Below are 25,295 nucleotides of genomic sequence, written 5' to 3'. Positions count from 1 at the left end.
TGCTTAGATTGGACTTTTAGTTTATTTTCAAGAGTGACTTGGAGTTACAGCAGGAATTGTTAAACTAATGTAGGTTCAGGATTCAGGTTTTCCGTTTTCTGATATTTTGTTGCAAAATCTTAAGTACGAAAACAAGTTGGCCAACATAAGGATCTTTTCAAACATTCCAAATGTAGAAATAGTAAACCAAGAAAACTGTGAATACCCCAACAATTTTTTCCCCTTTTTAGTGTAGATTCTAATTTAGCTACTAATTTACTAGTCGAGTGTTAGTTCTGTGCCAATATGCGTGCAAAAATTGTTCGTAACGATTAATTGTTAATGTTAATTCTAAGTTTTACTCTTTTAGCAGTTTTTGTTTTTCTTTCTGATTCTTAAGGTCACATTGTTTATATCACTGAAAATGTAATTAAATGTATTTTAACTTAAGGCAACGCGAAAATAAAAGAAAACTAATCAAAATGAAAAGTAAAAGAAAATGATAAGGATAAGATCATTTGATGTCACCTAAAACTTAACTATTAATATTCTGCGAATAAAGCTTTTTAAAATATCAAAAAGTTTGTCATTTCTCAATCGTGATTTATCATCTAAAGCTACGTATTAATATATATATATGTATACCGTAAGCCTATGTCCGTGTAAGTGAATTGATGCGTATGAAATCTACAACTAAATCTATGAACTCTTGTGTTCAACGTCACCTGCATGTCAACCTCAATTAGATTCCCTACTAGGTCATTCCAGCCGACATCCCACCGAGTGGCGGCTCTCCATTGTAATGCTTCACTGCAATGTCTGTGTGCGCTATAAACCGAGATGGATTGTACTAGTAATGGGTGTGTGTTAATGTGTTTGTTCTATGAAAACGAAATTCGATTCATGGTTTATGCCAGAAACCATTTCAAACAGTCGCCCGCTTCCTTGCGAAACGAAGCCTAGGTATCCGTATAAAATAACAATTAGACTATCAACTAACTAACGCACATTTCGGGAGGGTTGCGGGATTCGGGTTTTGGGAGATTACATTTACTTCTTAGAGGTAATATCAAATGCATTCGCCGGGGTTCTGGGCACAGTACTTGGGAAACAGGGCCTCAGCCCGGATGCCCAATTCAACGAGGCGATTGCGGAACAATGAGATTCTGCGGAACACATCTGGCGGCACTATATCCATATCGTGATCATCGCTGGGATCGGTCCAAAGGCGTTCGGCCAGAGCGGCAGAGCGAGGCCACAGTCGATTGTCCAGCTGGTTCTCGTCCACCTGTTCGGTCCACATGCACACCTCGCCACCCAGCACCTAAACAAAAAGGTATTCAAATTATGAGGAAAAGGTAATTTAAACCAATATTTAGGCCAACTCACCTGCTTCCTGCGCTTCTTGTCCAGTCGCATCCGCTCCCACGGTCGGTGCTTGTAGACATTCTGCCAAGTGCGGTACGGAGCACAGGCAGCATCTCCAGTTGCTCGCCAACTGCCGAAGCCGCAGTCCAGATACCACGCGTCCACGTGCGAGAAGATCACGTTGTAGCCGTTGTCCAGCAGGTCGTAGTTCTCCTGCCAGGTGCTGCCGCCCCAAACCTGAACGGCGAATTGACTGTTTGGAAGACACTTGGTGTTGGTCAGGGCGCTCGACCACACGGCCACGTACTTGGGCGCCACTCCATTGTTGGCCAGTTTTAGTCTACGGAATAAGATTTAGCCATTATTTAAATATGCAATAATGAGTGTTAGGAGTCTGCTACCAACCTGGCCATCGCCTGTAGCATAAAGTCACACCACAAGCCGCGCAGATCGGTGTCGTTGAAGTACTGCGCCCAACAGTCGAGATTCACCTCGTCGCCGCCCAGATGGAAGAGATCCGAGGGCCCCGTATGCTGGAGCAGCTCCTCGAAGAGTCGCTGCAGAATGAGGTAGGTGTGGTTGTTCTTCGGATTCAGCTGACCGCACGGCGGTTCGCCGCAGTAGAAGCTCCACGGCTGCTGGTTGATGCACATGGCCAGCTCGCCCATTCCGCGCTTCGGTCCCCAATCCCAGCCGTTGCCCGCATGGGCGGGTGCATCGATCTCGGGTATGACCTGGACACCATAGATCTTGGCGAACTCGGCCACCTCGCGCACATCCTGCTCCGTGTACGTCTCGCTCTCCGAGTAGGCTCCATGCTCGGCCAACTCGGGATAGTAACGCGAAATGTACGGGAAACTCTGGGCATCGGTGAGGTGCCAGTGGAAGCGGTTCAACTTGGCCAAACCCATGCCCATGATCGTCCGCTTGATGGACTCCACCGAGAAGAAGTGCCTCGAAGTGTCCAACATCAAGCCGCGGTATCGGAACTTGGGCGCATCCTTTACTTTGGTATTGGCATACGTATGCAGCAGGTGATCCTCGTCATCGAACCAGATGAGTTGCTGCAGCGTGGACAAGCCGTGGCGGGCACCGAAGTAGGAGTTTGCCACGATCTCCACCTGCAGGCGGTGTCCATCAGCTGCTCAAGAGGAGAAAAAGTTTATTAGTTTATTATAACTACAACAAATATTTAAATTACATACTCAGCGAACTCAGCTGGTAGGTTTCATCATTGTCCAGGCTGAAGTTGAGGTCTCCGGACTTGTGCACACTGATCTTGACCTGCACACTGGTCAGATCCCCAGCCTGCTTCACACCGAAGGTGGCTCCAAAGAGCGTGGCCGCCGGTTCCACATCCGCATGACGTCGCGCCTTCGAAGAGGTTTCGCTCACCGTGGACTCGGATGAACTGCTGGCGTAGTCCAACCGCTGGATTTGTCTCAGATCCTTGAGGAACCAATCGAAGGCCAGTTGCAGTTGCTTGCGCACCTCGCGATGTGATGTGTCCACCTGGAGCTGCACGTCCTCCACGGAGAAGCTGTGCGTCTGGGGGCTGAGCACAAATTTGTGGGTGGGATGTGGCCAAATGTTGACATCGCCGCACGTCATCGAGCAGCTGATGAAGGAGACCCGCTTGGCGGACTTGCCACTGTGGCCCACCCGCATGCATCGGTCATTCTCGCACTTGTAAGTCCAGGACTTCTCGACGGGTCTGCCAACGAAGAGTGATTAGTGATTAGTTGGATGGTCGGATGGTTCCTCAGTCTGATTGACATGCTTCACTCACATGGGAAAGGCACTAGCATCGCGGTGGCTGTGGGGGCGTTCCAACGCCTCACTGTACGCCTGGGCCTTGGTGGCTCCTTGGTTCCAGTACAGCACCGTCAGGATGAAAATGGCGCCGGAGAGCAGCACCAAAAGGGCTCTGCGCAGCGAAACAGCCAAGGACATCTTATAGAGATAACGTAGGCTGAAAAAAGAATAAGAGAGGGGAGTTTATTATGCTGTTAATACTTTAATTACACTTAACTATAAAACAATATCCTTCTAATTATAATTATAGATGCAAAATCCCATAGAAATTATATTTAAAACAGATTAGGAAGGAGGGCTCCTTCCTTAAGCCACTGTTAACCTCCTTTTTCCTGTTGAACCCCAACCCACCAGTTGACATCATCTGGGCTTTTGGCCGCTTGCCTGATGCCAAACTGGTTCAAAGAACCGAGACAGTTAAGCAATAATGCACAATGGCTGGTCGTGTGGCAAGACAATGGGCCGCAGGACCCTCCCTAAATCGCTCCCTGTCACGGGGCACAGGACACCACATCGAACTTTAATCAATGCTCGCGACTTGGGCTTGACGAGCGATAAAATCAAAGGAAACCCGAGGAGGAGCCGGGCTCTGCCACATGCCATTTAGTGGCAATTGTTTGTCCTCGGCGACCGCGATGTCCTCACGCCAATACAAACGCACACATGGCACATCCACCTTCGGCACACGCAAGGAAATTGGGTCTCCAGTGGCGCCCAACTGGCAACATAATGAAAAATCGAACACAGTCCCATATACAATCAAACATGTACAAAATACTCATGGTGTGTATATCCCATAATATACGGGGCATTTTAAATTTCTAATTTCGTTTTACAATACGAGGATAGCCTGCTTGGTTTGGGGGAACAATAAGGTTGAGGCTCTGTCGTGTCAGAATTAAAATAAAGGTTTAAAAGTCCCATCAAAACGGTAAAGCCCTCAAAGCTGGTATTACAAAATTATAAGGGTAAGATATATTTACGTAAGGTATTGAATTTGTACTTCCTTGATCTAGCAAGTAAGACCTGCGTGTCAACCCTTAACACCACGATTTTTGTCTGTCCCCCAAATCCGTATCCTATTTATAATGTAGTCTATAATGCGACGTTTTATGCTTCCTTATCGATTTCAAATCAAATTACTTAACAAATGAGTGGAGGAACCATAAACCCAAATGTGATTTGATATATTTTTTAGGGCGGGCACTTTTAAACTTTGCATAGAGGAACGAAGAACGAGGGCGAGACCTTGCCACCGATGGAGAATGGTGCCTGGTGCCGGGTATCGTCACGCTTTTACTCGCTGCCGCCGGGTGAATGATGTGGGCGGTACACACCTGTAATGTAAGGACCTGCAAGGACCTGCAACCTTTGCGTGTGACTCCAACAATCGGAGCTGGCATGGGTGAGACCTTAAAATTTTCATTACGCTTCATGTGAAAATATGAAATACTTTCGCAGGTCATGCAACACAGGTGAATTCTCCGTTCGGAGACCCTTTTTTCCCGTTGCCACTGGCAACTAGAAGGCGGAGGCGGAGGAGGAGGAGGAGGTTTAAGGTGGCAGCTTGCCAGCTGGTGCTCCAGTGCAATGGACGTGTTCTTACTTGTGGCCTGGTCCCATCATTACCTTGATGGTCGTGCATAATAAATCAACAGGCATGCATAATTAATGCTGCCAATGCTTGAAAAAAGGACGAGGAGCGGGACGAGCTGCGGTGGGGCAGCAGGAAAGGATTGCTTGAATGTGACAGCCTCATTAGTTTCCACACAGCACTCCGACGACTGTCAAAAATATGTGTACAAAGTGTGTACAAAGTGTAGCATACATTTCAGCGTTTTTGGTGGCTCGAGTTTAGATTTCAAAGAGGGTAACTCTCATTTTTTACATTGAGTTAGACACACCAAAATAATCTTGCATTTCATATAAAATAATGACATACTTTTCACTGAGTTGGAATACCACAAGATCTTGTTGATGTGATTGTTTCTATAAAAACTTGATTGGGTTAAAAGAACCTATTTTAGGCAATCCTTTCAAGTTTCACCCTCCAAGCCATATTTAGCTTGTTTCAGACTGCCGTTCTGTGATTTAGGCCATTAGTTCCCCGTTTAGTTGACTTGTCTTTAGTCGTGGTTTGATTTGGTTCCCCCGGCTTACCCGCAACGCGTGCGCAGAGCGGCGCTGAAAAGTGACCAGAAGCGGCCGAAACTATCCATCATCATTGGACCGAAAGGTGGGTGGGAGCCGCCACCGCATCCCCCTGGCGAAGCACAGTGCCCCTGCAACCGCGAGACGCTCTAATGAGTCACGTTGCCAGCTGCCAACTGTTGAGGGGCGGCGTGACACACAAAAAGGCGACTGCCTGCTGCTCCTGTTCTGGTTGTTCTGCTTGTCCTGAATTGACAAATTTCCTTTCACACAAATCTAAAATTATGCCAGAGATGGAAAACTAAAATGGTGGCAACTTTTGTGTGTCGTTCACGGCCGTCGAGCTGTAGCTGTAGCAGCAACAAAAAAACAACAACAAAAACCACGCGGACGTGCTCTTGAGCGCGCGCGACACTCGAGGCGCTGGCAACAACTACGGACCAACTATTACTATTAAGCCGCCGACGTAGCGCGGATTTCAAGACGCTCGAACGCCGACGACGCCGTCAACAAACAGTTGGCACGGCCAAAAACCCACTCGGTGGCCAAGAGAGTGGAGAGAGGCACTGAGAAAAAAAACTCCATTAGCAACGCCATCTGTAATTTGCATACGAAAAAATCAGCGGAGCTTTCCACTGAAGATTACTCTGTTATTTAAAGCAATTGTGCCTCCGTTTCTCTATGGCTTTATACACAGGAAGTATTTGGGGGTTCCTAAAATAGTTTATATATGAATTTTAAAATATATGATAAATATTAAATAGAAATATGATATGCAATAAAATATAGAAACAAAAATATTACTTCAAATAATCTGTAATGAATTCTTGTGGAATCTTATCTGTTTTTTTTCTGTGCTTAGAGAACACAGAAATAAAATAGCGGGACGGCAAAAATGGCGTGCAACTATTTACATATGTTCTTGAAACCGCCTGCGATTGTATGCACCTGGCCTGCCTATACCTATAGCTATAGTTAAAGCTATGGCAGCAGGACCAGCACACACTGCCGCCCCCGAATATTGGGCACTCTGCGAACAGAGGTGCCAGGAAAATTCCCATTTAAATGTTTGCACACAGAGAGTGCGCCATAAATTAAAAGCAAATTTGCCAAAATAATACGTGAATTTCAATTAGTTGCTAACGGCTGGCAATTATGATGGTGATTGCATACGGGTGCTATAAAACGTGGCCGATATGCAAATGTTAAACATTTCATTGGCATTTGGCGGAAATATTTCAAATTTTTTTCAACACTGTGGCAGATTTAAAAGGAGGGGATATGTTGAGGTGTAAAATAAATGGGGGACATTAAAAACAATATGGTGTGTTTGGTCAGTAATTTATTGCTATCAATAAAGCAATACTTTGCAAATTAAAAGAAGCTTTTTTTAATGAACTTTAATATACTGTTAATTTAATTGGGAATATGTGTTGCAATTTTTTAAAGAAATTTCCTTCCTAAGCATATCATATAAATGCAGCAGTTTAACACTTTTATTCTAACATAAATGGCTTGCATTCTTTGCCGCATTACGTATACGCAGCGTGTGCCGTGCAGCATGTTGCATGCTCAATATGCGCGACATGGACTGTTGCTTCTGAGTCGCATTATTATTTATGGCCGCATGCCGTGAAAAATGTCAGTTGGCGACAAGTGTTGTTCAAATGGCATGCACGGTTGCCACAACAACAACAGCAGCAACAACAATACCAAGAACGGCAGCAGCAGCAACATCACAGTAGCAACAGCAGCAATAATGACAACCCATACGGGCATACAAAAGCATTTGGCGCTCAATTTGACGTGGAACGTGCAGGAACAGAGGGAGAACTTGAGGCGACTGAAAGGGATACAAAGGGAAGCTCAATACAAATAGCCGTGCTTGGCCTTTGTCGTCGACATATCCTTTTTTCTCCCCACTGCACTACACCCCCAAAAAAAATAAGCACCAAGAGTAAAGAAAGGGAAAGCCGCAGAAAAATGGGCAACGCAACTTGTAACAGGCAACCAGCAACACAAACGAGTAGTAGCCTCAAGCAGCTGAAACACACGAAGTGCAGAGCCCAAAAACCGAAGGCGGGCTCACTCGGTTGCCAAGGCAACTTCGTCGGGCTCACAACAAAAGGATAAGCCAAGCCAAAGTCCTCGGGACAGGACGACCTGCCAGGCAGCAAACTAGTCAGCAAGTCAAGCCGGAGCTCAGTTGCAGCAGCACAACGCATTTGCCCAGACGCACAACTCGCGATTCGCGGCCAAAATCAAGAGCTACGGAAATAGACTTGCCTTGGCCATCGATCGTTGTAACAACTACACATGGGAAAAACAACATTATTATCGGGTTTTTGAAAGGATTAAAATAGAGAAAAAATTAGTATATTAAAGTTTTATAAAAGTTTTTAATTAGAAAAAGGATAGACCGAAAATAAACAAGTGCAGTGCGAGCCAAAATTAGCAAATATAAAAAGTGTTTTAATATACAAAAAAGTCAATTAGTTATTTTTAAATGGAAAAGATCACAATATCAATTATGATATCGATATCATAAAGTAAAAGAAACGCCTTAAACTGAACTTAATTTGTGGACCCGCCTATCAATTTAAAATAATTTTAAAAGGGAATTCATCAAAATTCTTACTAACAAGCATTAATACTGTGTTTCCTGCAGATGCAAAAATATATTTTATGGCATATTAAATATTTAAGTTAAATAAATCAAAGCAGACTTCAAAAAAATATTGAAAATAATTTTCGGAAAGTGTTGCTGTCAGTATTAGTAAATGGTAAACGGTGTTGCTGTCGTGCTAAAGTTTCTGCTGCCGTTGCCTTCGGGTCGTCGTTCGCGAGGGCTAACTCCTGGCAGTCGCTGTTCGTCCTTGCTGCGGTCTAGAGCCTCAGTTTTCGCTTCTAGCCAGGCTAAATGCGCCGTGCTCGTGGTTGAAGTGTGCGTGTTAATGGTAATGTAATGAGTGCGCCGTGCTAATCGTTATGCAATCGCCTCGCTTCGATTTCCAGTCGCAGTGAAATGTCTCTAAAGCGTTATGCAACTCTGCTGGCCTTCGGTCAACATCAGAGCCAGAGCCAGAATCAAAATCACACCATCTCGGCCACGACAACATCGGTGGCTCCCACAACGGACGGGATTTCATCATCCCAGCCATCATCATCGCCGTTCGGAAGCTTCAGCAGCGAGGAGCTGATGTCCCAGTCCCAGGAGCACATCTCGTCGTCATCCTCGATAGCCACACACACCACGTACTATACCGGCGGTTTGGGGCAATATCACCAGCAGCGCGGTGGCTCGGGATCTGTCATTTCTGGGGTCGGCGGCGGCGGAGGACCTGGTGGACCCCAGACGTATGCAAACGTTGTCAACGGCAATGTGAATCTGCTGCTCGGCGGGTGAGTTGTCTGACAGCTAAAACAACTGACTGATGGCAGAGCATCAGAGCCAAGTTCAAGAGGCGAGCCAAGGTGAGGCTCGTGGGAAATGCGAAAGAGTGGCACACACACATCTTGGCTGCAACTCTTGCCAAATAGCTAAGCATTCCCCCTAGTCCTTTGCCAATTAATTAATTAGAGTTGGCAAGAAAGTTTGCACAAAACAATTGGCTACGAAGCTAAATGAAAACTAATGCTTTTAAACTTATACATTTTCAAAGACCCATTCTTAACCCGTCAACTAAATATTTAACAGTGAGCTCTTGTGGATAAATTATAGAAAATGCGGTTATCATGGCTGCCACTCGTGGTAACTAATAGCTTATTCCCACAAGTTAGTTTGTCATTAAATAATTAGAGCTTACCGCAAAGTTCAACTGGGAAAGTCAATAGGTAATTTGAAAACACACGTTTCCTGGCAACCGCAAAATAAATGTTTATAGCAGGTCGTAAATTCCAGTAAAATTCTTGCAGTTCGAGTAAGTGCCCTATTTGTAGACACTTTTAGGAAGCATATTACAAGCAGCTTTCATAGATCATAATGCCTGGCACCGCTTGATTTATGGGAAGGAGCTGCAAATTAATAAGCATCAACATTTTCGGTGTCTGCAGGCGGAGACGTCAGGCTTCCGCTTTTCCGCGATGAGCAAAAATAATCATTATAATTGCGCGAAGACATTTTTCTGTTTTTCCCTCTTTCGCGTGAAAACCCAAGTATCCTTTCTTATTAAAATTTATTTTCGTATGCAACACGAGCTTTTCCCTTTTTCGGGTACCGAACTAAAACCAAAGGCATTTTGTCAACACGGTTTTATAGATTTTTTTTACGTCTGTAAACATCACCAAAACTTTTATTTTAACTACATTTTTATCGATTGTCTTGGGCAGTTCATTGAAAATAGCTGCAATAAAAAATGGTTTGGGGGACGACAACGCTTCACATGCCGCTGCTGTCTCTTTTTTGCCCCGACAGAGTGGAAAGGTTGGAAAAGTCGGCCCAGAAAGGACCCTAATGAACTGTTGACATGCGAGAAATTGCGTGAAACGGGGAAAATGAACAGCCAAAAAAAAAAAAAAATAAGGACGAGCGAGGGGGAGGAGAGAGATACAAACACTGGACAAACAGACAAGTGGAACACAATGTTGCATTCGAAAGTGGATTAACTGACGTCATTGAAATGCCTTGAGTAACGAAATCGACACGAAACGATTTCCGACTAAATAAACCAGTGGGCTTCAATAAACCGGCACAAATTGGCCGACAGCTCTAAAAGGAAAATTTGATAACTGGCAATCAAGCTGATAGTGGGGGCATTTCGGATTTATTGACAAATTTAGAGAATTGCTTTGGCTACACCTACCCAAATTTTACGATTTACCAGAGCTGAATGTCATTACCAAAATATTAAATATTAAATTCAAAATTAAATTAAGTTAATTGGAAAACTAATTTAGTGATTAACTCTACTCCGTTCCTAATTCTAAATTAGACATTAGAAGCTTAATATGCACTAATAAATATATTAATAATGTGGCACAATATTCAGACTTAGTTACTGATACCATCAGATGAGTAAAACAATTGAATTTTATAAAATTAAATTGGCAGAGCCAACAAAACACTTCAGGTTCATGGACAAATTGGCTAAGTTGATAAGGCTTTTCAAATCCACTGCACTGGAATAGCTTATGTAGTTCAAGATAATTGACAATGTTCCACAACTTGCTACCTAACAACAATAAGTTGGCTTTTGTTTGTAGGGAAAATAAATTGAGAGCCGCACCGAAAAGCATCAACTACTGCACTATCTAATTAAAAGCAAAGGCAAGAAAAGTAATTTCCGCTCCGATGTTGTATTGAAGTCAACATTTTGCAGGCAATTTATGCTATCAATATGCAAGCGGAGGACCCAAAAGGACAAAGTAAATAAACATACAATCATTTGCAATTTGTTCGACCAAATTAATAAATGCCAAAAACGTTATTAATACGATATTATCATGATGATGGCCATTTATCGAGTCGGCCGCAATCAATTTCATGTCGCCACCCAAAAGCAAACAATTCGAGAAGTACATGTGTACGAATATGTGGCCAATATCCGTGGAATAACACATTGCACTCACATTCCCATTCGATTATACTCGTTGCAGGGCGATGCTTTCCCTGGTGACAACCATATTGTGTGTGGTCTGCTATTGTTGCCATCGGAATATCAAAAAGCGAACAGAGGCCGCCTACAGACAGCAGCAGCATCAGTGGCTCGAAGGAGATCCCAACATGGAAATATACAGCGTGGAGCAGGTGAGTGGTAGTGCCCTACATTAGCAACTCAGTGCCTCCGGGTTTTAGCCGCTTTGTTGTCCGCCAGCCATAATAACAAACGGATGTCAACGGCATTCCGAATAGTCGTGTCACAATAGCCAGTGACATCTCCAATCGAGGAGCAGGCCAGGATTTAATTAATAAAATCTAGTAAAGGGACTTCAATATTAAATATAAGTAAGATTAAAGAGTACGTAAGGGTAGTTAAGTCTTTCGTATTTATTCGAAGCTTTAAATCAATTTACATTAAAATCAAATGAATGCCGTCAATCATTTATTCAATTGATTAAACGCTAAATATCAATTAGCGACTATTGAGTTTAAGTGCTGGTTGAAAAGAGTGTAAACAAATGAGGCATTTGGCAGACTACGCAACCAACTTTCCCTGCAACCCATTTAGTTTTCGATTTGAACTTCAATCAAGTCAACCTCGTTTCCCAATTAGTGGCTAAAATTACAATAATAATATCCACTGGTTTATGCCCCATTTTGGCATTTCAGCCAATTGGGGATCCAAAAACACCCTCAACAGCTAGCCGCAATTGTCCCTTTTTCAAGTTTAAGCCAACATTTCATGAGGACAGTTTGAAAGTAAGTCGGAAACCGAAAGTTAGGAAGGGCGAAAAGCAGGACGGTAATGGATATTTATGCGCCGCATTTAACAGGTGCGACAACGACGACGAGAAAGCGAGTTGACCAAAGGGGCGCGACAATTGTGGTCTCGCCACAGCCATTGCAAGTGGCCCACAAGCCGCACTCACTTGGCCGTGGGCTTTATTAAGTTACAAGCCGCCGGCAGCGAACAAAAAACCTCCCAATTCTGCCGACCAAGAGACGCCACCCACCCACCAAACACCCAACCACCCAACCCCATAGGCCATCACTCAGTTCATTGTTGTTTGTTGGCCCGCTGGGAAACGAGGGAAAAAGCGCCGGCAAAAGGCTCCGCGTAAATCAACGTTAGCCTGTCCAGGCGCAAATGTCAACTGCGGACAGAACGAGGCGGGATTCTTGAGGGGACAGGGCAGCAGATTGCGCTGCAGAGACAAATAAATTTATGATGTGTGCAATTTAAACTTTTTTATTTGATCGCGTAAATTTCACTTGTCCACCTCGTCTCCATTTAGGAGGTAAATTACAAGGCGGCCAAGCGGAGATCAGCAATTACTCACGCCGCTGTGGAATGTTAGAAGCTTTATTTAAAGGGGAAAATAGGGACCTTAACCATGGGTTTTCATAACATTTTTTTACCTTTTTCTAATTTATTTATAACTTTATCCTATCCTTTTAGTGCTACGAGACATCTGGTTTGTTTTTGGGCGATTCCACCGATGGCCTTTCTGCCGTTCCTGCTCTCCACCACGAGCCACCTCCTTCGTATGATGCGGTGGTGCTCCACGAACAGCAACTCCACCAGCAACAATTGGAGCAACAGCAGCAGCAACAGTTGCAGCTGCAACTGCAGCAGCAGCAGCAACTCCTGATGCAACGTGTCTCGCCGCCGCCAGGATATCGATCCTCGTTGGATCTCAGTGGGCAGCAGGGGACGAGCTTCGGTCGCGGAACACCCGATGGCAGTGTGGATGCCGTGGCCAGTGGCAGTGCATCCGGGCCAAATGGCAGAGTGCTGGTTAACAAGCAGTTGCAACTGGCTCTAAACGCCCAATCCTGCTGCTCATTGCAGCGGGCCGAGGTGGAGAGCATGTGGAATGCCGCGGCGGCGGCGGTTGCTGCCCGGAGCGGAAATTGCCTGGAAATGGAGACGCTGCAGGTGCGCAAGCCGCCAGCCCAGAATATCAGATTGAACACCTTCGGTCGGCGGTATCTGCAGCAGAGCCATCAGCACGGCGGCAATCACTATCGACGGGGCTGTCCGCTCTGCGGCAAATTCCGCTATGAAGGCGAGGCGGAAGATGAGCCGCTGACCGCTCTGTCCGTTGAGAGCGGTCTTAATATGGGCGGACAACGGGAGGAGGAGGAGGAGCCGACCTTGTGCCCCTGTCCCAGCGACTTGGATAATGGTAACCACGTTTCTGTCGACGCTCTGCAGGATGAGGCCAACGGGAATGTTGAGGCCACTGCTATAAATGAACCACCCATACCCACAACCGCTGTCAACGATGAAAATGACAACGCAGCAACACCAGACACCCCAGCAACCTTAAACACACCAGCAACATCCCACACACCAGCAACAACCAGCAATAGCAGAGAGCTGGCCGAGGAACAGGAGCAGGCCACTGGTCAACAGGACGAACAGGATTTGAACAATATTAACGAGAATGGAATCATCAGCCTGGACATGAGCAAAATCATTGACAGATCGGGTTTGCCCACATACGAGGGAGCCATTAAACTGGAGTCCAGTGGCTATGTGTGAGCCTAACCCAATGAAGAATTTACATTAGTTATAAAGCTGTAAACCAAAACAGAAACCACAAGTGTGCTTTAACTATGATTAAGATGCGTTGCGATTAGAGGAAAGTGTTTTAAAAGAGATTTATTTTCTATTCTTAAACCGGTTGGGTTTTGAGAACTCAACGTTTTTAAGTGTCTCTCAACCAATTATAATGATTGCTGCGATCTTACTTGCGAATAACACATTTTAATTGGACGGAAATAATATTAATTTCGACGAGAACTGTGAGTTAATGAGGCACATATAAGCTGGCTTTCCTCTTGGTAAGAAGGAACGATTGAAGCAAAAACGAAAACAATAATTTTAACGTTAAATGTTTAGAGCTAAGCCCGTGCATATCCCTGTAAATGTTCGTTTCGAATACTCGTATCAATAAAATCAAAAGTTGTAATTGAAAGCAACAAGCGTTTCAATAAGCAGCCTTAATCTGCAACCTTCGCCTTATTACACACGAGCACAGTTTTTAGTTTATAATGCTTCGTCGAACGCAATCCGATTGATTTTGTATTAAATACGGGGCGAGGAGCGTAAGAAACGATAAAAACGAAACCAGAGCAAAGAATGGCATGCAAACAAATCGTCAAAGACAGCGGCTAACAAGGGGCGAGATAACAGCCAACACCACCCACTCACCCACCAGCCCACCAGCTACCCGTTCGGCCCGTTTTTCCCACCCTCTGTCGATTTTCCGTTTTCCTTTTTCACCGCACTTACCTCAGACAGACAACGGGTTTGTGTCTCTGTCTTTTCGTCTGGATCATTTGCATAAGGGGAGCGAGGGTAACCGAAAGGGGAAATGTGTCACCAGGTCGGCTACGTGATGCTCTAACTTGTAATAGTTAGTTATCATTGTTTATTTCGATGTTTACATTTATTGAAAACTTAGCTCCGATTTCGCTGCGCATTTTAAACTTTTAGAATTTAAAGCGAAATATGAAGTAGAAGAAAGCAATCCACACCTTTACAATTTGGACTTGATAAAATTGTTGCTGTATTTCAAGAGTAAGATATAAAGGAAGCCAAACTTTTTTGTTACACACATTACATTTAAATTTACATTTACACTTTAAAACAAAACAATTAAAATTAAAATAACCAGATAAAACTAAAATGAATAAAAGGCAGAAATAAATATTAAGTATACGTATTATAAAAATTATGCACACGCACAGTTTGCCCATTCGGAATAACTTTAAGGCCATCTAAAGACAACTAAAATTACCAGGTACACCCATCTAGAAGCGCGCCTAATTTAGCACAGCTTTACAGAACATCAAGCACACGCACCGCACGCCCACTTGGAATAACTTCATTCAAATTCAAGTATTACAAGGGTATTCTAGAAAACAAATTGCGGGTTCTGTTTTTGTGTGTGGTCAAGCGATGACAAAACGAACTCTTATTCCTCTCAACTACCTTTCTTTTGCCCTCGTGCCACATTGAAATGGTAACAAGAAACTTGTTAGTGGCTCTCATCATTGTGCACAATTTCATTTGACATCAGGTGCAGGGGTAAAAAGCTCTCGGCGTTTATGCAACCTTGAATCGCTTAAGCGGGTGGATGGTTGGGGGGTATGTAATTATGCATGAATCGACGGCAAAGCCTGGGTTACACTTGAGATCACATTAAAGCCATTTCAATCTTAATCAAACAACTTAACGTTTCGTTTATTATTTTAAAGTAAGCACAGCCTCTACTTCACAGGCTGTACGATTTCGTTTAGCACTCGTACCGTCGTGTCAGCAGCATTTTAATCGTTTCCGTTGAACTTTTCACGTGAGCACCGGCAATAAATACAAGGAATTTAATTTTGGTTTATTTATGGCCATGCCAGCGAGATTTCTGGGCGGCGTATTAGCACAATTTCGATGCTCCGGCCAAGAGGAGCGCGCTTTGTTGATAATTGCAAACTGAAAGCGATGCGTCTGCCGCTGACGGCGGCACAACAAGTCGCAGTCGCTGCTGCCGCTGCCGAGTGGCAACCACAGCTGAGTGGGTCGGAAAAATGGGTGGGAAAACGGGTGGGAAAATGGGCGAGAAAAGGGTGGGAAAATGATAGAAAGAGAGCGCCAGACGCCAGCTAATGTGCATGTGTGCAGGGCAAACAAAATAGAGCGAACGAGAGCTGAAAATGAAACTGAACCGAGCTGAACCCATGGTTGAAATGGGCGGGATTGGGTGGTATTGGCTTTTTTTTTGTTTAGGTGGCATCACAAACTGCGCAGCACCGCTTGACCCTATCCCTTGCCATCGTCCCCCGTTCGATTTATTAATAACACCAGAAGAGGCACACGAGGGCCGAACCGAATGGGCAAATTGTGGGTTCGATGGCATGGGTTGTGAGGTGTGAGTACAAGCACTTTGCCAGCAGCCTCTCGTATTTATAATTGCTGCAAATTGCCGCTTAAAAACTTGTGTTCCTGCCGGGGCATCGGGCCAAACTACTCGAGCCACTTACGACGATGTCATCATCATCATCATCGTCGTCAGCATCGCTGGGAGTGCCAGGCACGTGCTTAAAAATAGACTCCATTGGGCCACTAAATATAAACCATTTGGCATTTGGTATGACCTAAAAATTCGGATCGAAATGCTAAAAACAGATGACAAAATCCTAAATGCTCTTATTTAAATAAACAAAAGCTTGATAAAATATATGTTATAAGAAAAATCAAACATCTAATTCAAGGAATAAAAACGATACGAAGTGTCGGATTTGAAGTCTTTGTGACTGCACAAAAAGAAATATGAGTGCTTCTCTGTAGAATTCTAATCTTAAAAAAATAAGCACATAAAATCATTTCAGTATAGCATTTCAGTATACTATATATAGCAAATAAAATACGACCGATAATCAGCAGTGACTATCATAAAAGAAAAATTGTGTGAAAATATTGATGCTAAATATACAAGAATTTCTTTGGGATTTATTAAGATATTTTTCTCCCAAAAATGAAACCGGATGGTTATTTCAACGAACATTATCTTTCTTCAAGCAGAACAGCGATCATTTAAATAAATTATCGCCGCTTAGCTGATAAGACAAACTTAAGTAGCAAGTACAGCCCCAAGTCGAGCTGCTCAGTATCACTTCCGTTGAACAGATCGCCAGTTTCATGCTTTTCAGGGTATTATAAGCCGTGGCAAATATGCAGAAGATTACGTTAGCAACAAATACAGCAAGTCATGAGGCAAGTGGGCCAAGCCACAAAGGAGAGCAGAAAACCGAAAGTAAAAGTGCAAACACCAAATAGCCAAAAAATATGGCAGTACACGTACGGGCGCACTTGCAAAATCACAGAGGCATGAACTGGATTTTATGAAAAGGGATTGGTTGAATAAAAACTTACATATATGGTTTAAAATGTTCTGCAATGCAGGTAAGTTTTCATAGAATTGGGGGTTTCATTTAAAACGGTAAAATGACACCAAAAAAAGTGTAAGCAAAGCCTTGTAAAAACTTAATATTTTAATTGAAAACTTTTTTTTAATCGAGACATGAGCAAATATCGGCTGTAAATGTTCACTGAATCAGGTAAGTCCCGGCATTCCTTCGAGGTTAGTTTGAAATATATTTTTTTTGGGGAGCGTTGAACCCCCGACTCCCGTTTGTACGCCTTTGCTTAAGAGCTATCACACACGCATAAATACTGCGGACAAATTTACGTAGGCTTGTAGACTTACCCACACTGCGTATGGGAATGCTCTTTGCATGTCCTTATTTCCTCCGTTGCCAGGACGACTTTAGATGGTGGAGAAGTCGGGGTGCGGGGTACCTATTTATATGCCTTCGATCCTAGGGTGTTGCTGGTGCAGAAAGATAAGCGTGCGTCTTGCAGGTGTGGCCTTTTAAAATAGCAGTCTATGTTTCCTATTGCTTTTGCGTCTTTGTGCGGCGGCAGGCGTTACATTTGAATTCTTTGCTTAAATCGACATATTTGTGCTGTAATTCACAAAGTGCACACGACGACAGTACAGTGAGTGCGAGCGAGAAGGCGAACGGGTGCGGAAAATCGGTCTGCACTTGAATAAACTTGTATTGCATCGAGCGTTCTGGGTACAGGTTGTCACCCGCCAGACATTCGGAGAGTAATTAAACAATTTCACTTCCCGTTGCTGCCATTGGCGTCGTTAATAATTGTGCGGTACAAACATTTATTGCAAAAAAACAAAAAACAAAATCGGCGACTGACTGTGTGGGGAAAACGATGAAATACCGCTGGCGAGGCTCCAAAAATACCAGAAATTAAAAAATACCAAAGAAGGTGACGTCATAAAAATGTTTCAAATTTTTAGATTCGTTACTATGAAATTATTCGAGTAAACCATAAATTATTAAATAAATAGAATTATTTTCTAACCACTCGCATTTTTTGATATAGAGAAAAACCCAACCGTTTATTTGGCAACAACTGAGGTGCTGGTGTATTGTAAATGCACAGTTTTTTGGTTTATTTGAATACCATAAGTATACACAATCGTTAATAGTTTCAAAATATCAAACCCAAGTTCTTGAAGCTTGTGTATGCGTTGAAAACTGGGCCGATTTGACGTGAATTGACTTCGTGGATATCCGCATTTGACTGGGCGATTGCGTGAAATTGATCTAATGTTTTGTACATTTAGTTAGTAACCTACTTCGTAAACATAATAACATTGGCCTAAGCACAAGGTTTTTGGCTCTAGCACGCGCAGAATCTGCAGTTCGATCAAGTTACTAAAATATATAAATATATGTATATACACTTGGTGTCGGGGTATAGTGCATGGTAAATTGAAGCCTAGTCGCCCATGTACACGTACTCCTCATCCTGGGCGCTATCATTTTGGCGAACAGCCATGGCAGTTTCCACTAGATAATAGAGACACTTGTACTTGTCGCGCTCATCTCGACTGATACCTGAAGGAGATACTATACTGATTAGGATCCGAGAGATAAATACAAAAAGCATACTTTGTGGTGGAGTCGTTGGCTGATTCTGGGCAGATTCCATGTCGGTGATGGTGAATGTTTCATCCGCCTGCAGATTATCACCGATTTCCTGTTGATTGGAGCCAGCAAGAACAGGGGTCTCGAATTCAGTAGCCTGCATCAGCTCATTATTGGAGCCTTGAAGATTTAAAGAAAAGTTTTAAAAGGAGAACACAAATCTGGCTGTTTAACCAACCATCACTCTTTGTTATCTGTTGGTTGGGATTATAACGGGTTGCATTCCTGGCCTTTCCCTTGTTGCCAGAGGTACTTGGGTTGTTCCCAGCCGATGTAGTAACTTCTTCGGTACTGAAAACAGTCCTGCAAAAGGAAATCTGAAATTGAAGAAGCTTCAAGCACAGAATCAGAAACCGTTACTCACTTCATCACGCTTTGCCAATCATCAGAGGTCTCGAAGCGAACCTCCTCCTCGCTGTTTTGCTCACAGGACTCGTATCCTTGGGCGCTCTCCTCACCCTCGGACCTGGGAATAAAAACCAGACTCTTAGCACCGAGGGTATTACTTGAACTTGGGCTTAGAATAAATTCAGTGGAAGCGGCAATTGTACCTAGGAGCCACCTCGAAGCCGCCGAAATCATCTTGATAACAGGACATGGTCTCGTGCTGCTGGTTTCCGGACTTAGTCTTTGGCTGCTTGCTCTTTTCACCGGCACTCTTTCCAGTAGCTTGCCGTTTCCTTCCGCGCTTGGGAGGACTTGGTTTTTCTTCTTCATCAAACTCCTGTGGCAATTTTTGGTCCAATAAGTTGAACGGCAGTATGGAACTGGTGCACCCAGCACTGCTGGATCTGGCCGATCCACCGGTGGCTGCCGCTTTACGCATCTGATAGTTTCGAATCTTATCGATCATAGTTGCTTGCAGCGAGGAGTGCAGACTTTGGAAACCCATCGGATTGTTGGCAATGGCCTGCTGCCAACTTGGGGAAGGAGGATTGGGGTAGGTGGGAAAGGAAAATGACTAACACTAAAGGGGCAACGCTATACCTGTAGATTACGCTGTCTTCGTACTCTGGCTCCATCTTAACGATCTGTCCATTAGGACCTTGCACATACTGCTCAAAGTTGGTCAAGACATTGGCAATACCCTCGTGGATCTCACCTGCGCCATCGACTTCCTCAGTGGCGCCAACGACCTGGAAATGAAAATTTAATCAACAATACCTCCCGAAACTTAAGACAAGATAAAGCACAACTTACCACTTCAGAGGCGGGACTTCCGTGGATGGGATTGGGTGTTCCTTGAAGGTTCATGCCCAGAGCACTCGGTCCTGAGGAGTTCGGGCTGACTTTCTTGCCTCGCCGTGAGATGGTAAAGTGAAGGGGATCGTTACCCTCGCGCCGTATCATCTCGGGAAGAATCCGGCGACGGGCATTGATGAACCAATTGCACACCTGCAGCACCGTCAAGTTTGCTTCCTGGGAGAGGGTAAACTTCTCCGCATCGCTGGGATATGCGTTGTACCGATGCTCGTAGAGCCAACGCTTTAGGATCTTCACCGAGTGCTTCGGCAGATTTCCACGGCGCTTGCGCAGCGATTCATTGATGTCGATGGTGTGCTCAGTGTCTACCATCATATCGTGGTAGTTTTGCACCTCGCTGCCATCTACACCACCCTGTTCGTGGGTGAGGTCCTCTTCCACGATGCCATCGGCGGAAAGGGTGTCTATGACGGCCATCGAGTCGACAGCGTGAAGCGAGTCGTGGTCGAGACTGGAATCCGATGAAAAACGTTCGCGAACTGCAGCTGGTATCAGGAAGGAGTTAGCGAAGAGTCACTCCCCAAAAGCGCCAACTCACCTTCGTTTTCCAGCATACTCGCCTGAACATGCGCTTCGTGCATCATGTCCTGGATATCCTGGCGCACCTGGCGATCCAGGACCATGTTGACTTCTTCTTGTTCCGGCGAGATCATTTTGCAGCTCAAGCCTAAAAGCGTATTAAACAACTTTTAAAATGATACCGGAAAATGATTAAATTTGCTGATTTACGAAAAATATTTCCGATTCGATAAAAAAATTGTACTTTTTAGAAACTGTTTGGGATGAAAAACTTGCGTGTTACACCACGGGTTTTGAGATTAAACTAAATTTTCCGGAAGGCAGGCAAATCATTCCGACACCAAAGTCATGGCCAACTAAGGCTCCAAAAGAAGTTTAAATTTCGATACGAAATTTTTAGTATCCTGTTTGGCCTACCTTGACGCATTATTGAAGTCAACATTTTTAAACACGTTATGAAAAAAAAGCTCTAATACTTCAGAATTAAATAAATAAATATTAATAAAAATTTAAATTATAAAGAGGTTGAGGCTGTATCGATAACTATCGCACGAGTATCGCCTTCGGACACGAAAGACCATGACATATAACATGTCAGATTGACACTTTAGCCGAAATATTTTGACAAATTCGCTGCGCGCGTAAATAACGGGCGTCTTCAGCACCCGGGGATTCACCTGCAGTATCCGAATAATTGCCCCTAACATTAAATTGCACTTATCAATTGATTTTTGAGAGTTAGAGCCCTTGGCACCCTGATCCAGAATAGGGATTAGGATGTTGGCGACGGGGCCAGGCGTTTAGGTCCACCGTATTGTATGCATTTTAAGGATAACTTTTCGCGAAATAGGTGGACCAGAAACAACCGAATCACAGGCGATTTTCACACTATTTTCCAAAATTTTTCTTCGTTTTTCCTCCGCTCGCCAAATAACAACAATACTAGTGAGAGTAATTGTTCGATAACTGCTCAAAGTCGATACCTTTTAGTGGGAGCCCAATACGCTAAGAGTCGTGGATCTGGATCGCAGTTTAAATTTAAATACTGGCGCGTTAAGGCACGCAAAACCATTTTGGAGAACATACAAAAAGATTTACAACTCGTTGTGTTGCATAGCTCCACCATAAATAATCAATTATCAAACTTTCAACCTGAAACACCAACATAGTTCTTGATTCTAAATATTCAACTGCCACAATAAAATTGGGAAAATGAGAGGATCGTTGTTATATAAATTATTAGATATATAATAATAGAAGTAAGAACTATCTGGTTTTGTAAAATTTTTAGGTAAAGGAGGTTGTCAGCTTTGAAGATAATAATTTATATGATTTCGGTTAGTTGGTTTAATTCCAATGCCCACCTGCGGTCACACCAATAATTTGTAAACAAACAAAAATGGAATGCGTTTTGGACGAAGAGTTACTGGCCAACATAAAATGCAGTGACCAGGAAGATGGAGACGAAGAGGACGAAAAGATGCAGTTGGAGGAGCAGGTGCCGCCTCCCGAATCTGTTGACCAGGATGCCTCCTTCAATGGGGAGGACTCCGATCCGCTTCAGGAAACAGCAGCCCCCTGCAATTTTTGCTGGGTTTTCGAGGACAGCGATGTGCTGATTACTGAGGACCAACTGGCGGACATGGTGCTGAAAAAGGAGGACTCCTTCCGCCCTGCCGCACCAAAGCGAGGCCGTGGTCGTCCAGCCAGCATCCCCGGAAACTATATATCCTCCCGTGGTCAAGTATGGAGCGTTACGAAGGATGCCCAGGTGTTCGGAGAGGACCTTCCACTGCTGGGACAGCAGGCAAGTGGCAAGGGTCCCGCCCGCACGGTTTCCAATGCCGTGGAGGCATGGATGCTACTATTCGACGATGATATGCTGCGATCTTTGCTCCGCCATGCCAACGAACAAATACGGAAGAGGAGGACTCCCACAAGTGTCCATCGACCCCTAGACGTTGTGGAGTTGCGAGCATTCCTTGGCCTAAGCTACCTCTGCGGGGTATTCCGCAATGCCCGTTATAGTGGGCCTTTGGAGGAGCTTTGGACCATGGAACTGGGAAATGCTATATTCCGGGCATCCATGACACTCACTCGATTTGAGACCATTTCCCAGTGTTTGGCGGGAAATTGCGGCTGGGCCGAGGGTCAAAAACTGTGGCAGCGGTTGCTCATCAATTGTCGATCCTACTACGGCTGCAGCAGTTGGTTGGCCGTGGAAGAGACCTCTTGCTCGGTGGCCAAGTCACGCATGACCCTCTGTTGCGATGCCAGAACACTGTTCATGGCCAACGCCGTGGTGAGCAGGAGCCAGAGATGTCCGGAAAAGGATGTTGAGCAACTGATATGTGATTTTAAAACCACCGGAAGAAATGTGACGTTGGGAGCACGGTACCTAAATTTAACGCAAAGCGAAAAGCTGAGGCAGCGACAAATAAGCTCTCTGGGATTACTCGACTCCACTTCTCCAGATTGGCCTCGACAGTGGCCATCGGATTCCACCTTATATAGTGGCGCCTCCAAGATTGTCCCCTACGACGGCGAAGCGATTTTCTGCTGCGGTCTCAGCTCTCAAGTGGATGTACTCCAGGCCTTTCAGCAAACCTCAAATGCTTGCCAACAATTCCATGAACTTTCGCAACGCTTTAGCACTGCCCACGCCACGCCCGCATCTCTAAGGGAGCAAGCTAATCCCTTCCTGGAACTACTCCATTTTATACTCAATGCGGCGGCTGTAAATGCTTGGATTCTCTTTCAACTTTCTTCCAAAGGCGACCCGGAAATGGAGCAGCGTGACTTCCAGAGGCAGTTGGGTCTATTCCTTACACAGCAGCGATTACAGCGACAGCTTCAGCGAAAATCTACCAGCACTTCGCTCGTGATGCGACTGCAGATTTGCGAGATTCTGGGTCAATCCAGCCAGCGACTGCTCAGTGAGGCGACCGGCGAGGCCCAGTTAAACCATAGTGTGGGTGTCCTAACGCCAGACAAGATGAGCCTACCCGTAGGCGTTAACCTGGCCAGTCGCTATGGAGAGAAGCATCGCCGGTGCAAACCGTGTACTCGGAATAAACGCGGTACGAAATCCCGAACGAGATGCCAACAGTGCCTTCAACATCGATGCGGCAACCACCTTATTTCCCGCTGCTACGAATGCGTGGGCATTCTTCCAGGCCAACTACCCGAGGGCAACATGCGCGACGAAGACGGCAGTTAAATACGGATATTAAATAACATTTAATCAAGAGACGCTACTTTCTTTGGGGAGGCGTAAATGGGGATGGCTTGCCATATTGCTCAATGGTGCAAACACGTTCTTGTGCTAAAACTACGATGACAACGGCTTAAGGTTCGGAACATTCAACTAGAACTTGTACTGGAAGGACTTGGGCGCCTTGTACTTGCTGGCCGCTCCTGCGGAGTCCAGCGGATCGCTCTGGTCGAGGAACAAGCTGAGGAACTGTTCGTTCTGCAGCTCGTTCAACGGCATCTCCAACTCACTACAGGATTTCACTATTTCAGCGCAGGCACGCAGATCCTTGCGCATGTCTGTAAAACGAATATGAAGTTACTCAGTCCCTAGTTAGGATTTCAGAACTCACATTGATAGTTAAAGAGCAGGCTGAGGCAACTTGAGCAGGCCGACCGCTGCTGGTGCTGCAAAAATACCTCGATAAGACGATGCACGGCATCTACATTGTTGCGACCCAGGAATGAGGAGCACAGGGGACCGGCTCTAGAAAAAAGTGTATTAAGATCTCCGCTTTTTTTTAGGAACTTAATTATCTAACCTCCGCTCCACCAGTTCTTGCAGCTCCTTGTAGTGCTCGAAAAGTTCCCCAGCTGATTTTTGGTCGCAAAACCAATCGCTTGCAAAACACTGCTTCCACACACAGGCAACCACGAAGATGTCCTTATGCTCGCGGTGGATGGCTCGAGCCACCTCCAGAAGTGAGACCAGCACGGCCTCACTCTTCTGGGCCAGCGTCTCCTCAGAAATGGTACGGAAAGCCGTGCGCGCCATCCTCCTGCCCTCCTCCGAAGTCATGCTGATCCCGTAACCACGATGCAACGTCATCAGAGCCACGTCTGCGTTTCCGTTGTTCCAGAGGGCTATGGCCCGAAAGGGAGCCAGGTCAGCGTAGGTCTGCGAAAAGGGATGCTCCAGCTGCCGGCAGGTATCTGCCAGAGCCTCCAGCTGATGAAGCTTTCGCTGGGCAGTCAGATACTTTAGACAGGAGACGAACACCTCATTGGAGGGCAACAGATTGAAGCGGATGCACTGACGGATCAGGTAGAGGAAGTCCAGCTTGTTCTTCACTTCCAGCGTGGCCATCAGCAGGTTGTCCAGCTGCGCCTGGGAGAGAGATCGAATGTCTAGTCCCAATTGCGGGGAACGCAGCGCCTTGATATCGCTCATTACGCCTTTGGACATTAGGCCCACGTTCTGGGTAAAACTAGTGGAGGTACTGGCTGAGGTTTTTTCGCCAGCCGTGGCCACATTGCTGTTGGCATCCGTCTCCTGAATTCCCGGTGGTTGTTTCTTCATCAGGCTGTCGCGCAGCTCCTCCCACTTCTGGGTTTTCCGGGTCACCAGATCGTTGGTGAAGCAATCGATGGCGTCCAGCTGCGTGGACTTCCGTCTCTGCCTCTGAGCACCCGGAAACAAGAAGGCGGCGATGTAGTTCTGGAACCGCTGCAGACCCTTTGGGGATCCAGGTGCTCCGGCCACCGTCGTGGTGCCGCTGCTGGTTAAGCGGGTCAACATGGCCATTGCCTGGGGGTCACCTCCGCGTCTGCTGCTGCTCTAGACACACCTCCTTCGCCGCGCGTTTGTTTGGGGTTGTATAATTGTGTACTTTTCGTTATTCTTGGTTGTTGCGATAGTGTGACCGTCGCAGGTCTGTAAAAAATAACCATGCGCTCGTTGTAAATAAATAACGGTGGAAAGTTATTTCTTTGGAGGCGAATAGACAAGAAATCTGGATAAGTTGGTCCAGAATTTTAATTGAGTCAATAA

At 45.1% G+C, this 25,295-nt stretch overlaps 5 protein-coding genes across 11 annotated transcripts; 2 read left to right on the top strand and 3 right to left on the bottom strand.

Moving 5' to 3' along the window:
• Window positions 1–3: 3 nt before the first annotated feature.
• On the bottom strand, window positions 4–17,702 carry LOC108086700 (probable beta-hexosaminidase fdl). 2 transcript variants are annotated; one of them, XM_017183700.2, is made up of 6 exons: window positions 17,185–17,702; window positions 3,137–3,319; window positions 2,553–3,061; window positions 1,753–2,488; window positions 1,369–1,687; window positions 4–1,303 (listed from the first exon to the last, which is right to left on the bottom strand). In XM_017183700.2, exons 2-6 carry the CDS (start codon window positions 3,298–3,300, stop codon window positions 1,049–1,051), a joined length of 1,983 nt encoding a protein of 660 aa, XP_017039189.1. In that variant the 5' UTR covers window positions 3,301–3,319; window positions 17,185–17,702; the 3' UTR covers window positions 4–1,048. The 2 variants fall into 2 exon arrangements, with proteins under 2 accessions (XP_017039189.1, XP_017039188.1); XM_017183699.2 differs by lacking the exon at window positions 17,185–17,702 and adding an exon at window positions 15,233–15,416.
• Window positions 7,332–13,896, top strand: LOC108086701 (mediator of RNA polymerase II transcription subunit 15). The gene is made up of 4 exons (XM_017183701.2): window positions 7,332–8,257; window positions 8,329–8,715; window positions 10,909–11,059; window positions 12,372–13,896. Exons 1-4 carry the CDS (start codon window positions 8,094–8,096, stop codon window positions 13,458–13,460), a joined length of 1,791 nt encoding a protein of 596 aa, XP_017039190.1. The 5' UTR covers window positions 7,332–8,093; the 3' UTR covers window positions 13,461–13,896.
• Window positions 17,703–17,918: 216 nt separating the features above from the next.
• LOC108086764 lies at window positions 17,919–21,221 on the bottom strand. 6 transcript variants are annotated; one of them, XM_017183802.1, is made up of 9 exons: window positions 20,950–21,221; window positions 20,292–20,420; window positions 19,691–20,238; window positions 19,478–19,626; window positions 19,042–19,410; window positions 18,855–18,956; window positions 18,669–18,793; window positions 18,455–18,610; window positions 17,919–18,400 (listed from the first exon to the last, which is right to left on the bottom strand). In XM_017183802.1, exons 2-9 carry the CDS (start codon window positions 20,404–20,406, stop codon window positions 18,282–18,284), a joined length of 1,683 nt encoding a protein of 560 aa, XP_017039291.1. In that variant the 5' UTR covers window positions 20,407–20,420; window positions 20,950–21,221; the 3' UTR covers window positions 17,919–18,281. The 6 variants fall into 6 exon arrangements, with proteins under 6 accessions (XP_017039291.1, XP_017039295.1, XP_017039293.1 ...); XM_017183806.1 differs by having other exon boundaries at window positions 19,691–20,232; XM_017183804.2 differs by lacking the exon at window positions 20,950–21,221 and adding an exon at window positions 20,483–20,585.
• Window positions 21,222–21,623: 402 nt separating this feature from the next.
• On the top strand, window positions 21,624–23,522 carry LOC108086735. Its single transcript, XM_017183766.1, has one exon. It carries the CDS (start codon window positions 21,672–21,674, stop codon window positions 23,490–23,492), a length of 1,821 nt encoding a protein of 606 aa, XP_017039255.1. The 5' UTR covers window positions 21,624–21,671; the 3' UTR covers window positions 23,493–23,522.
• LOC108086736 lies at window positions 23,494–25,189 on the bottom strand. Its single transcript, XM_017183767.2, has 3 exons — window positions 24,067–25,189; window positions 23,878–24,011; window positions 23,494–23,824 (listed from the first exon to the last, which is right to left on the bottom strand). The coding sequence occupies exons 1-3, from the start codon at window positions 25,047–25,049 to the stop codon at window positions 23,640–23,642; spliced, it is 1,302 nt and encodes a 433-aa protein (XP_017039256.1). The 5' UTR covers window positions 25,050–25,189; the 3' UTR covers window positions 23,494–23,639.
• Window positions 25,190–25,295: the final 106 nt, after the last annotated feature.

Source organism: Drosophila ficusphila, unplaced genomic scaffold, assembly GCF_018152265.1.
Source record: "Drosophila ficusphila isolate 14025-0441.05 unplaced genomic scaffold, ASM1815226v1 contig_414, whole genome shotgun sequence".
In the NCBI taxonomy this organism is placed as follows: Eukaryota; Metazoa; Arthropoda; class Insecta; order Diptera; family Drosophilidae; genus Drosophila; species Drosophila ficusphila.
This window is presented reverse-complemented; position numbering and strand designations above follow the sequence as displayed.

Coding starts and splice junctions, on each gene's coding strand:
- LOC108086701 (XM_017183701.2), top strand. CDS start 8,094: ATGGTAAACGGTGTTGCTGTCGTGCTAAAGTTTCTGCTGCCGTTGCCT. Junction 8,716..10,908: donor GTGAATCTGCTGCTCGGCGG/GTGAGTTGTCTG, acceptor TACTCGTTGCAG/GGCGATGCTTTCCCTGGTGA. Junction 11,060..12,371: donor AAATATACAGCGTGGAGCAG/GTGAGTGGTAGT, acceptor CTATCCTTTTAG/TGCTACGAGACATCTGGTTT.
- LOC108086736 (XM_017183767.2), bottom strand. CDS start 25,049: ATGGCCATGTTGACCCGCTTAACCAGCAGCGGCACCACGACGGTGGCC. Junction 24,012..24,066: donor CAAGAACTGGTGGAGCGGAG/GTTAGATAATTA, acceptor ACTTTTTTCTAG/AGCCGGTCCCCTGTGCTCCT. Junction 23,825..23,877: donor CCTGCTCTTTAACTATCAAT/GTGAGTTCTGAA, acceptor TTCGTTTTACAG/ACATGCGCAAGGATCTGCGT.
- LOC108086735 (XM_017183766.1), top strand. CDS start 21,672: ATGGAATGCGTTTTGGACGAAGAGTTACTGGCCAACATAAAATGCAGT.
- LOC108086700 (XM_017183699.2), bottom strand. Junction 2,489..2,552: donor CTACCAGCTGAGTTCGCTGA/GTATGTAATTTA, acceptor CCTCTTGAGCAG/CTGATGGACACCGCCTGCAG. Junction 1,304..1,368: donor ACAAGAAGCGCAGGAAGCAG/GTGAGTTGGCCT, acceptor CTTTTTGTTTAG/GTGCTGGGTGGCGAGGTGTG.
- LOC108086764 (XM_017183802.1), bottom strand. CDS start 20,406: ATGATCTCGCCGGAACAAGAAGAAGTCAACATGGTCCTGGATCGCCAG. Junction 19,627..19,690: donor GAAGTCCCGCCTCTGAAGTG/GTAAGTTGTGCT, acceptor TTTCATTTCCAG/GTCGTTGGCGCCACTGAGGA. Junction 18,794..18,854: donor GATTGGCAAAGCGTGATGAA/GTGAGTAACGGT, acceptor TTCCTTTTGCAG/GACTGTTTTCAGTACCGAAG.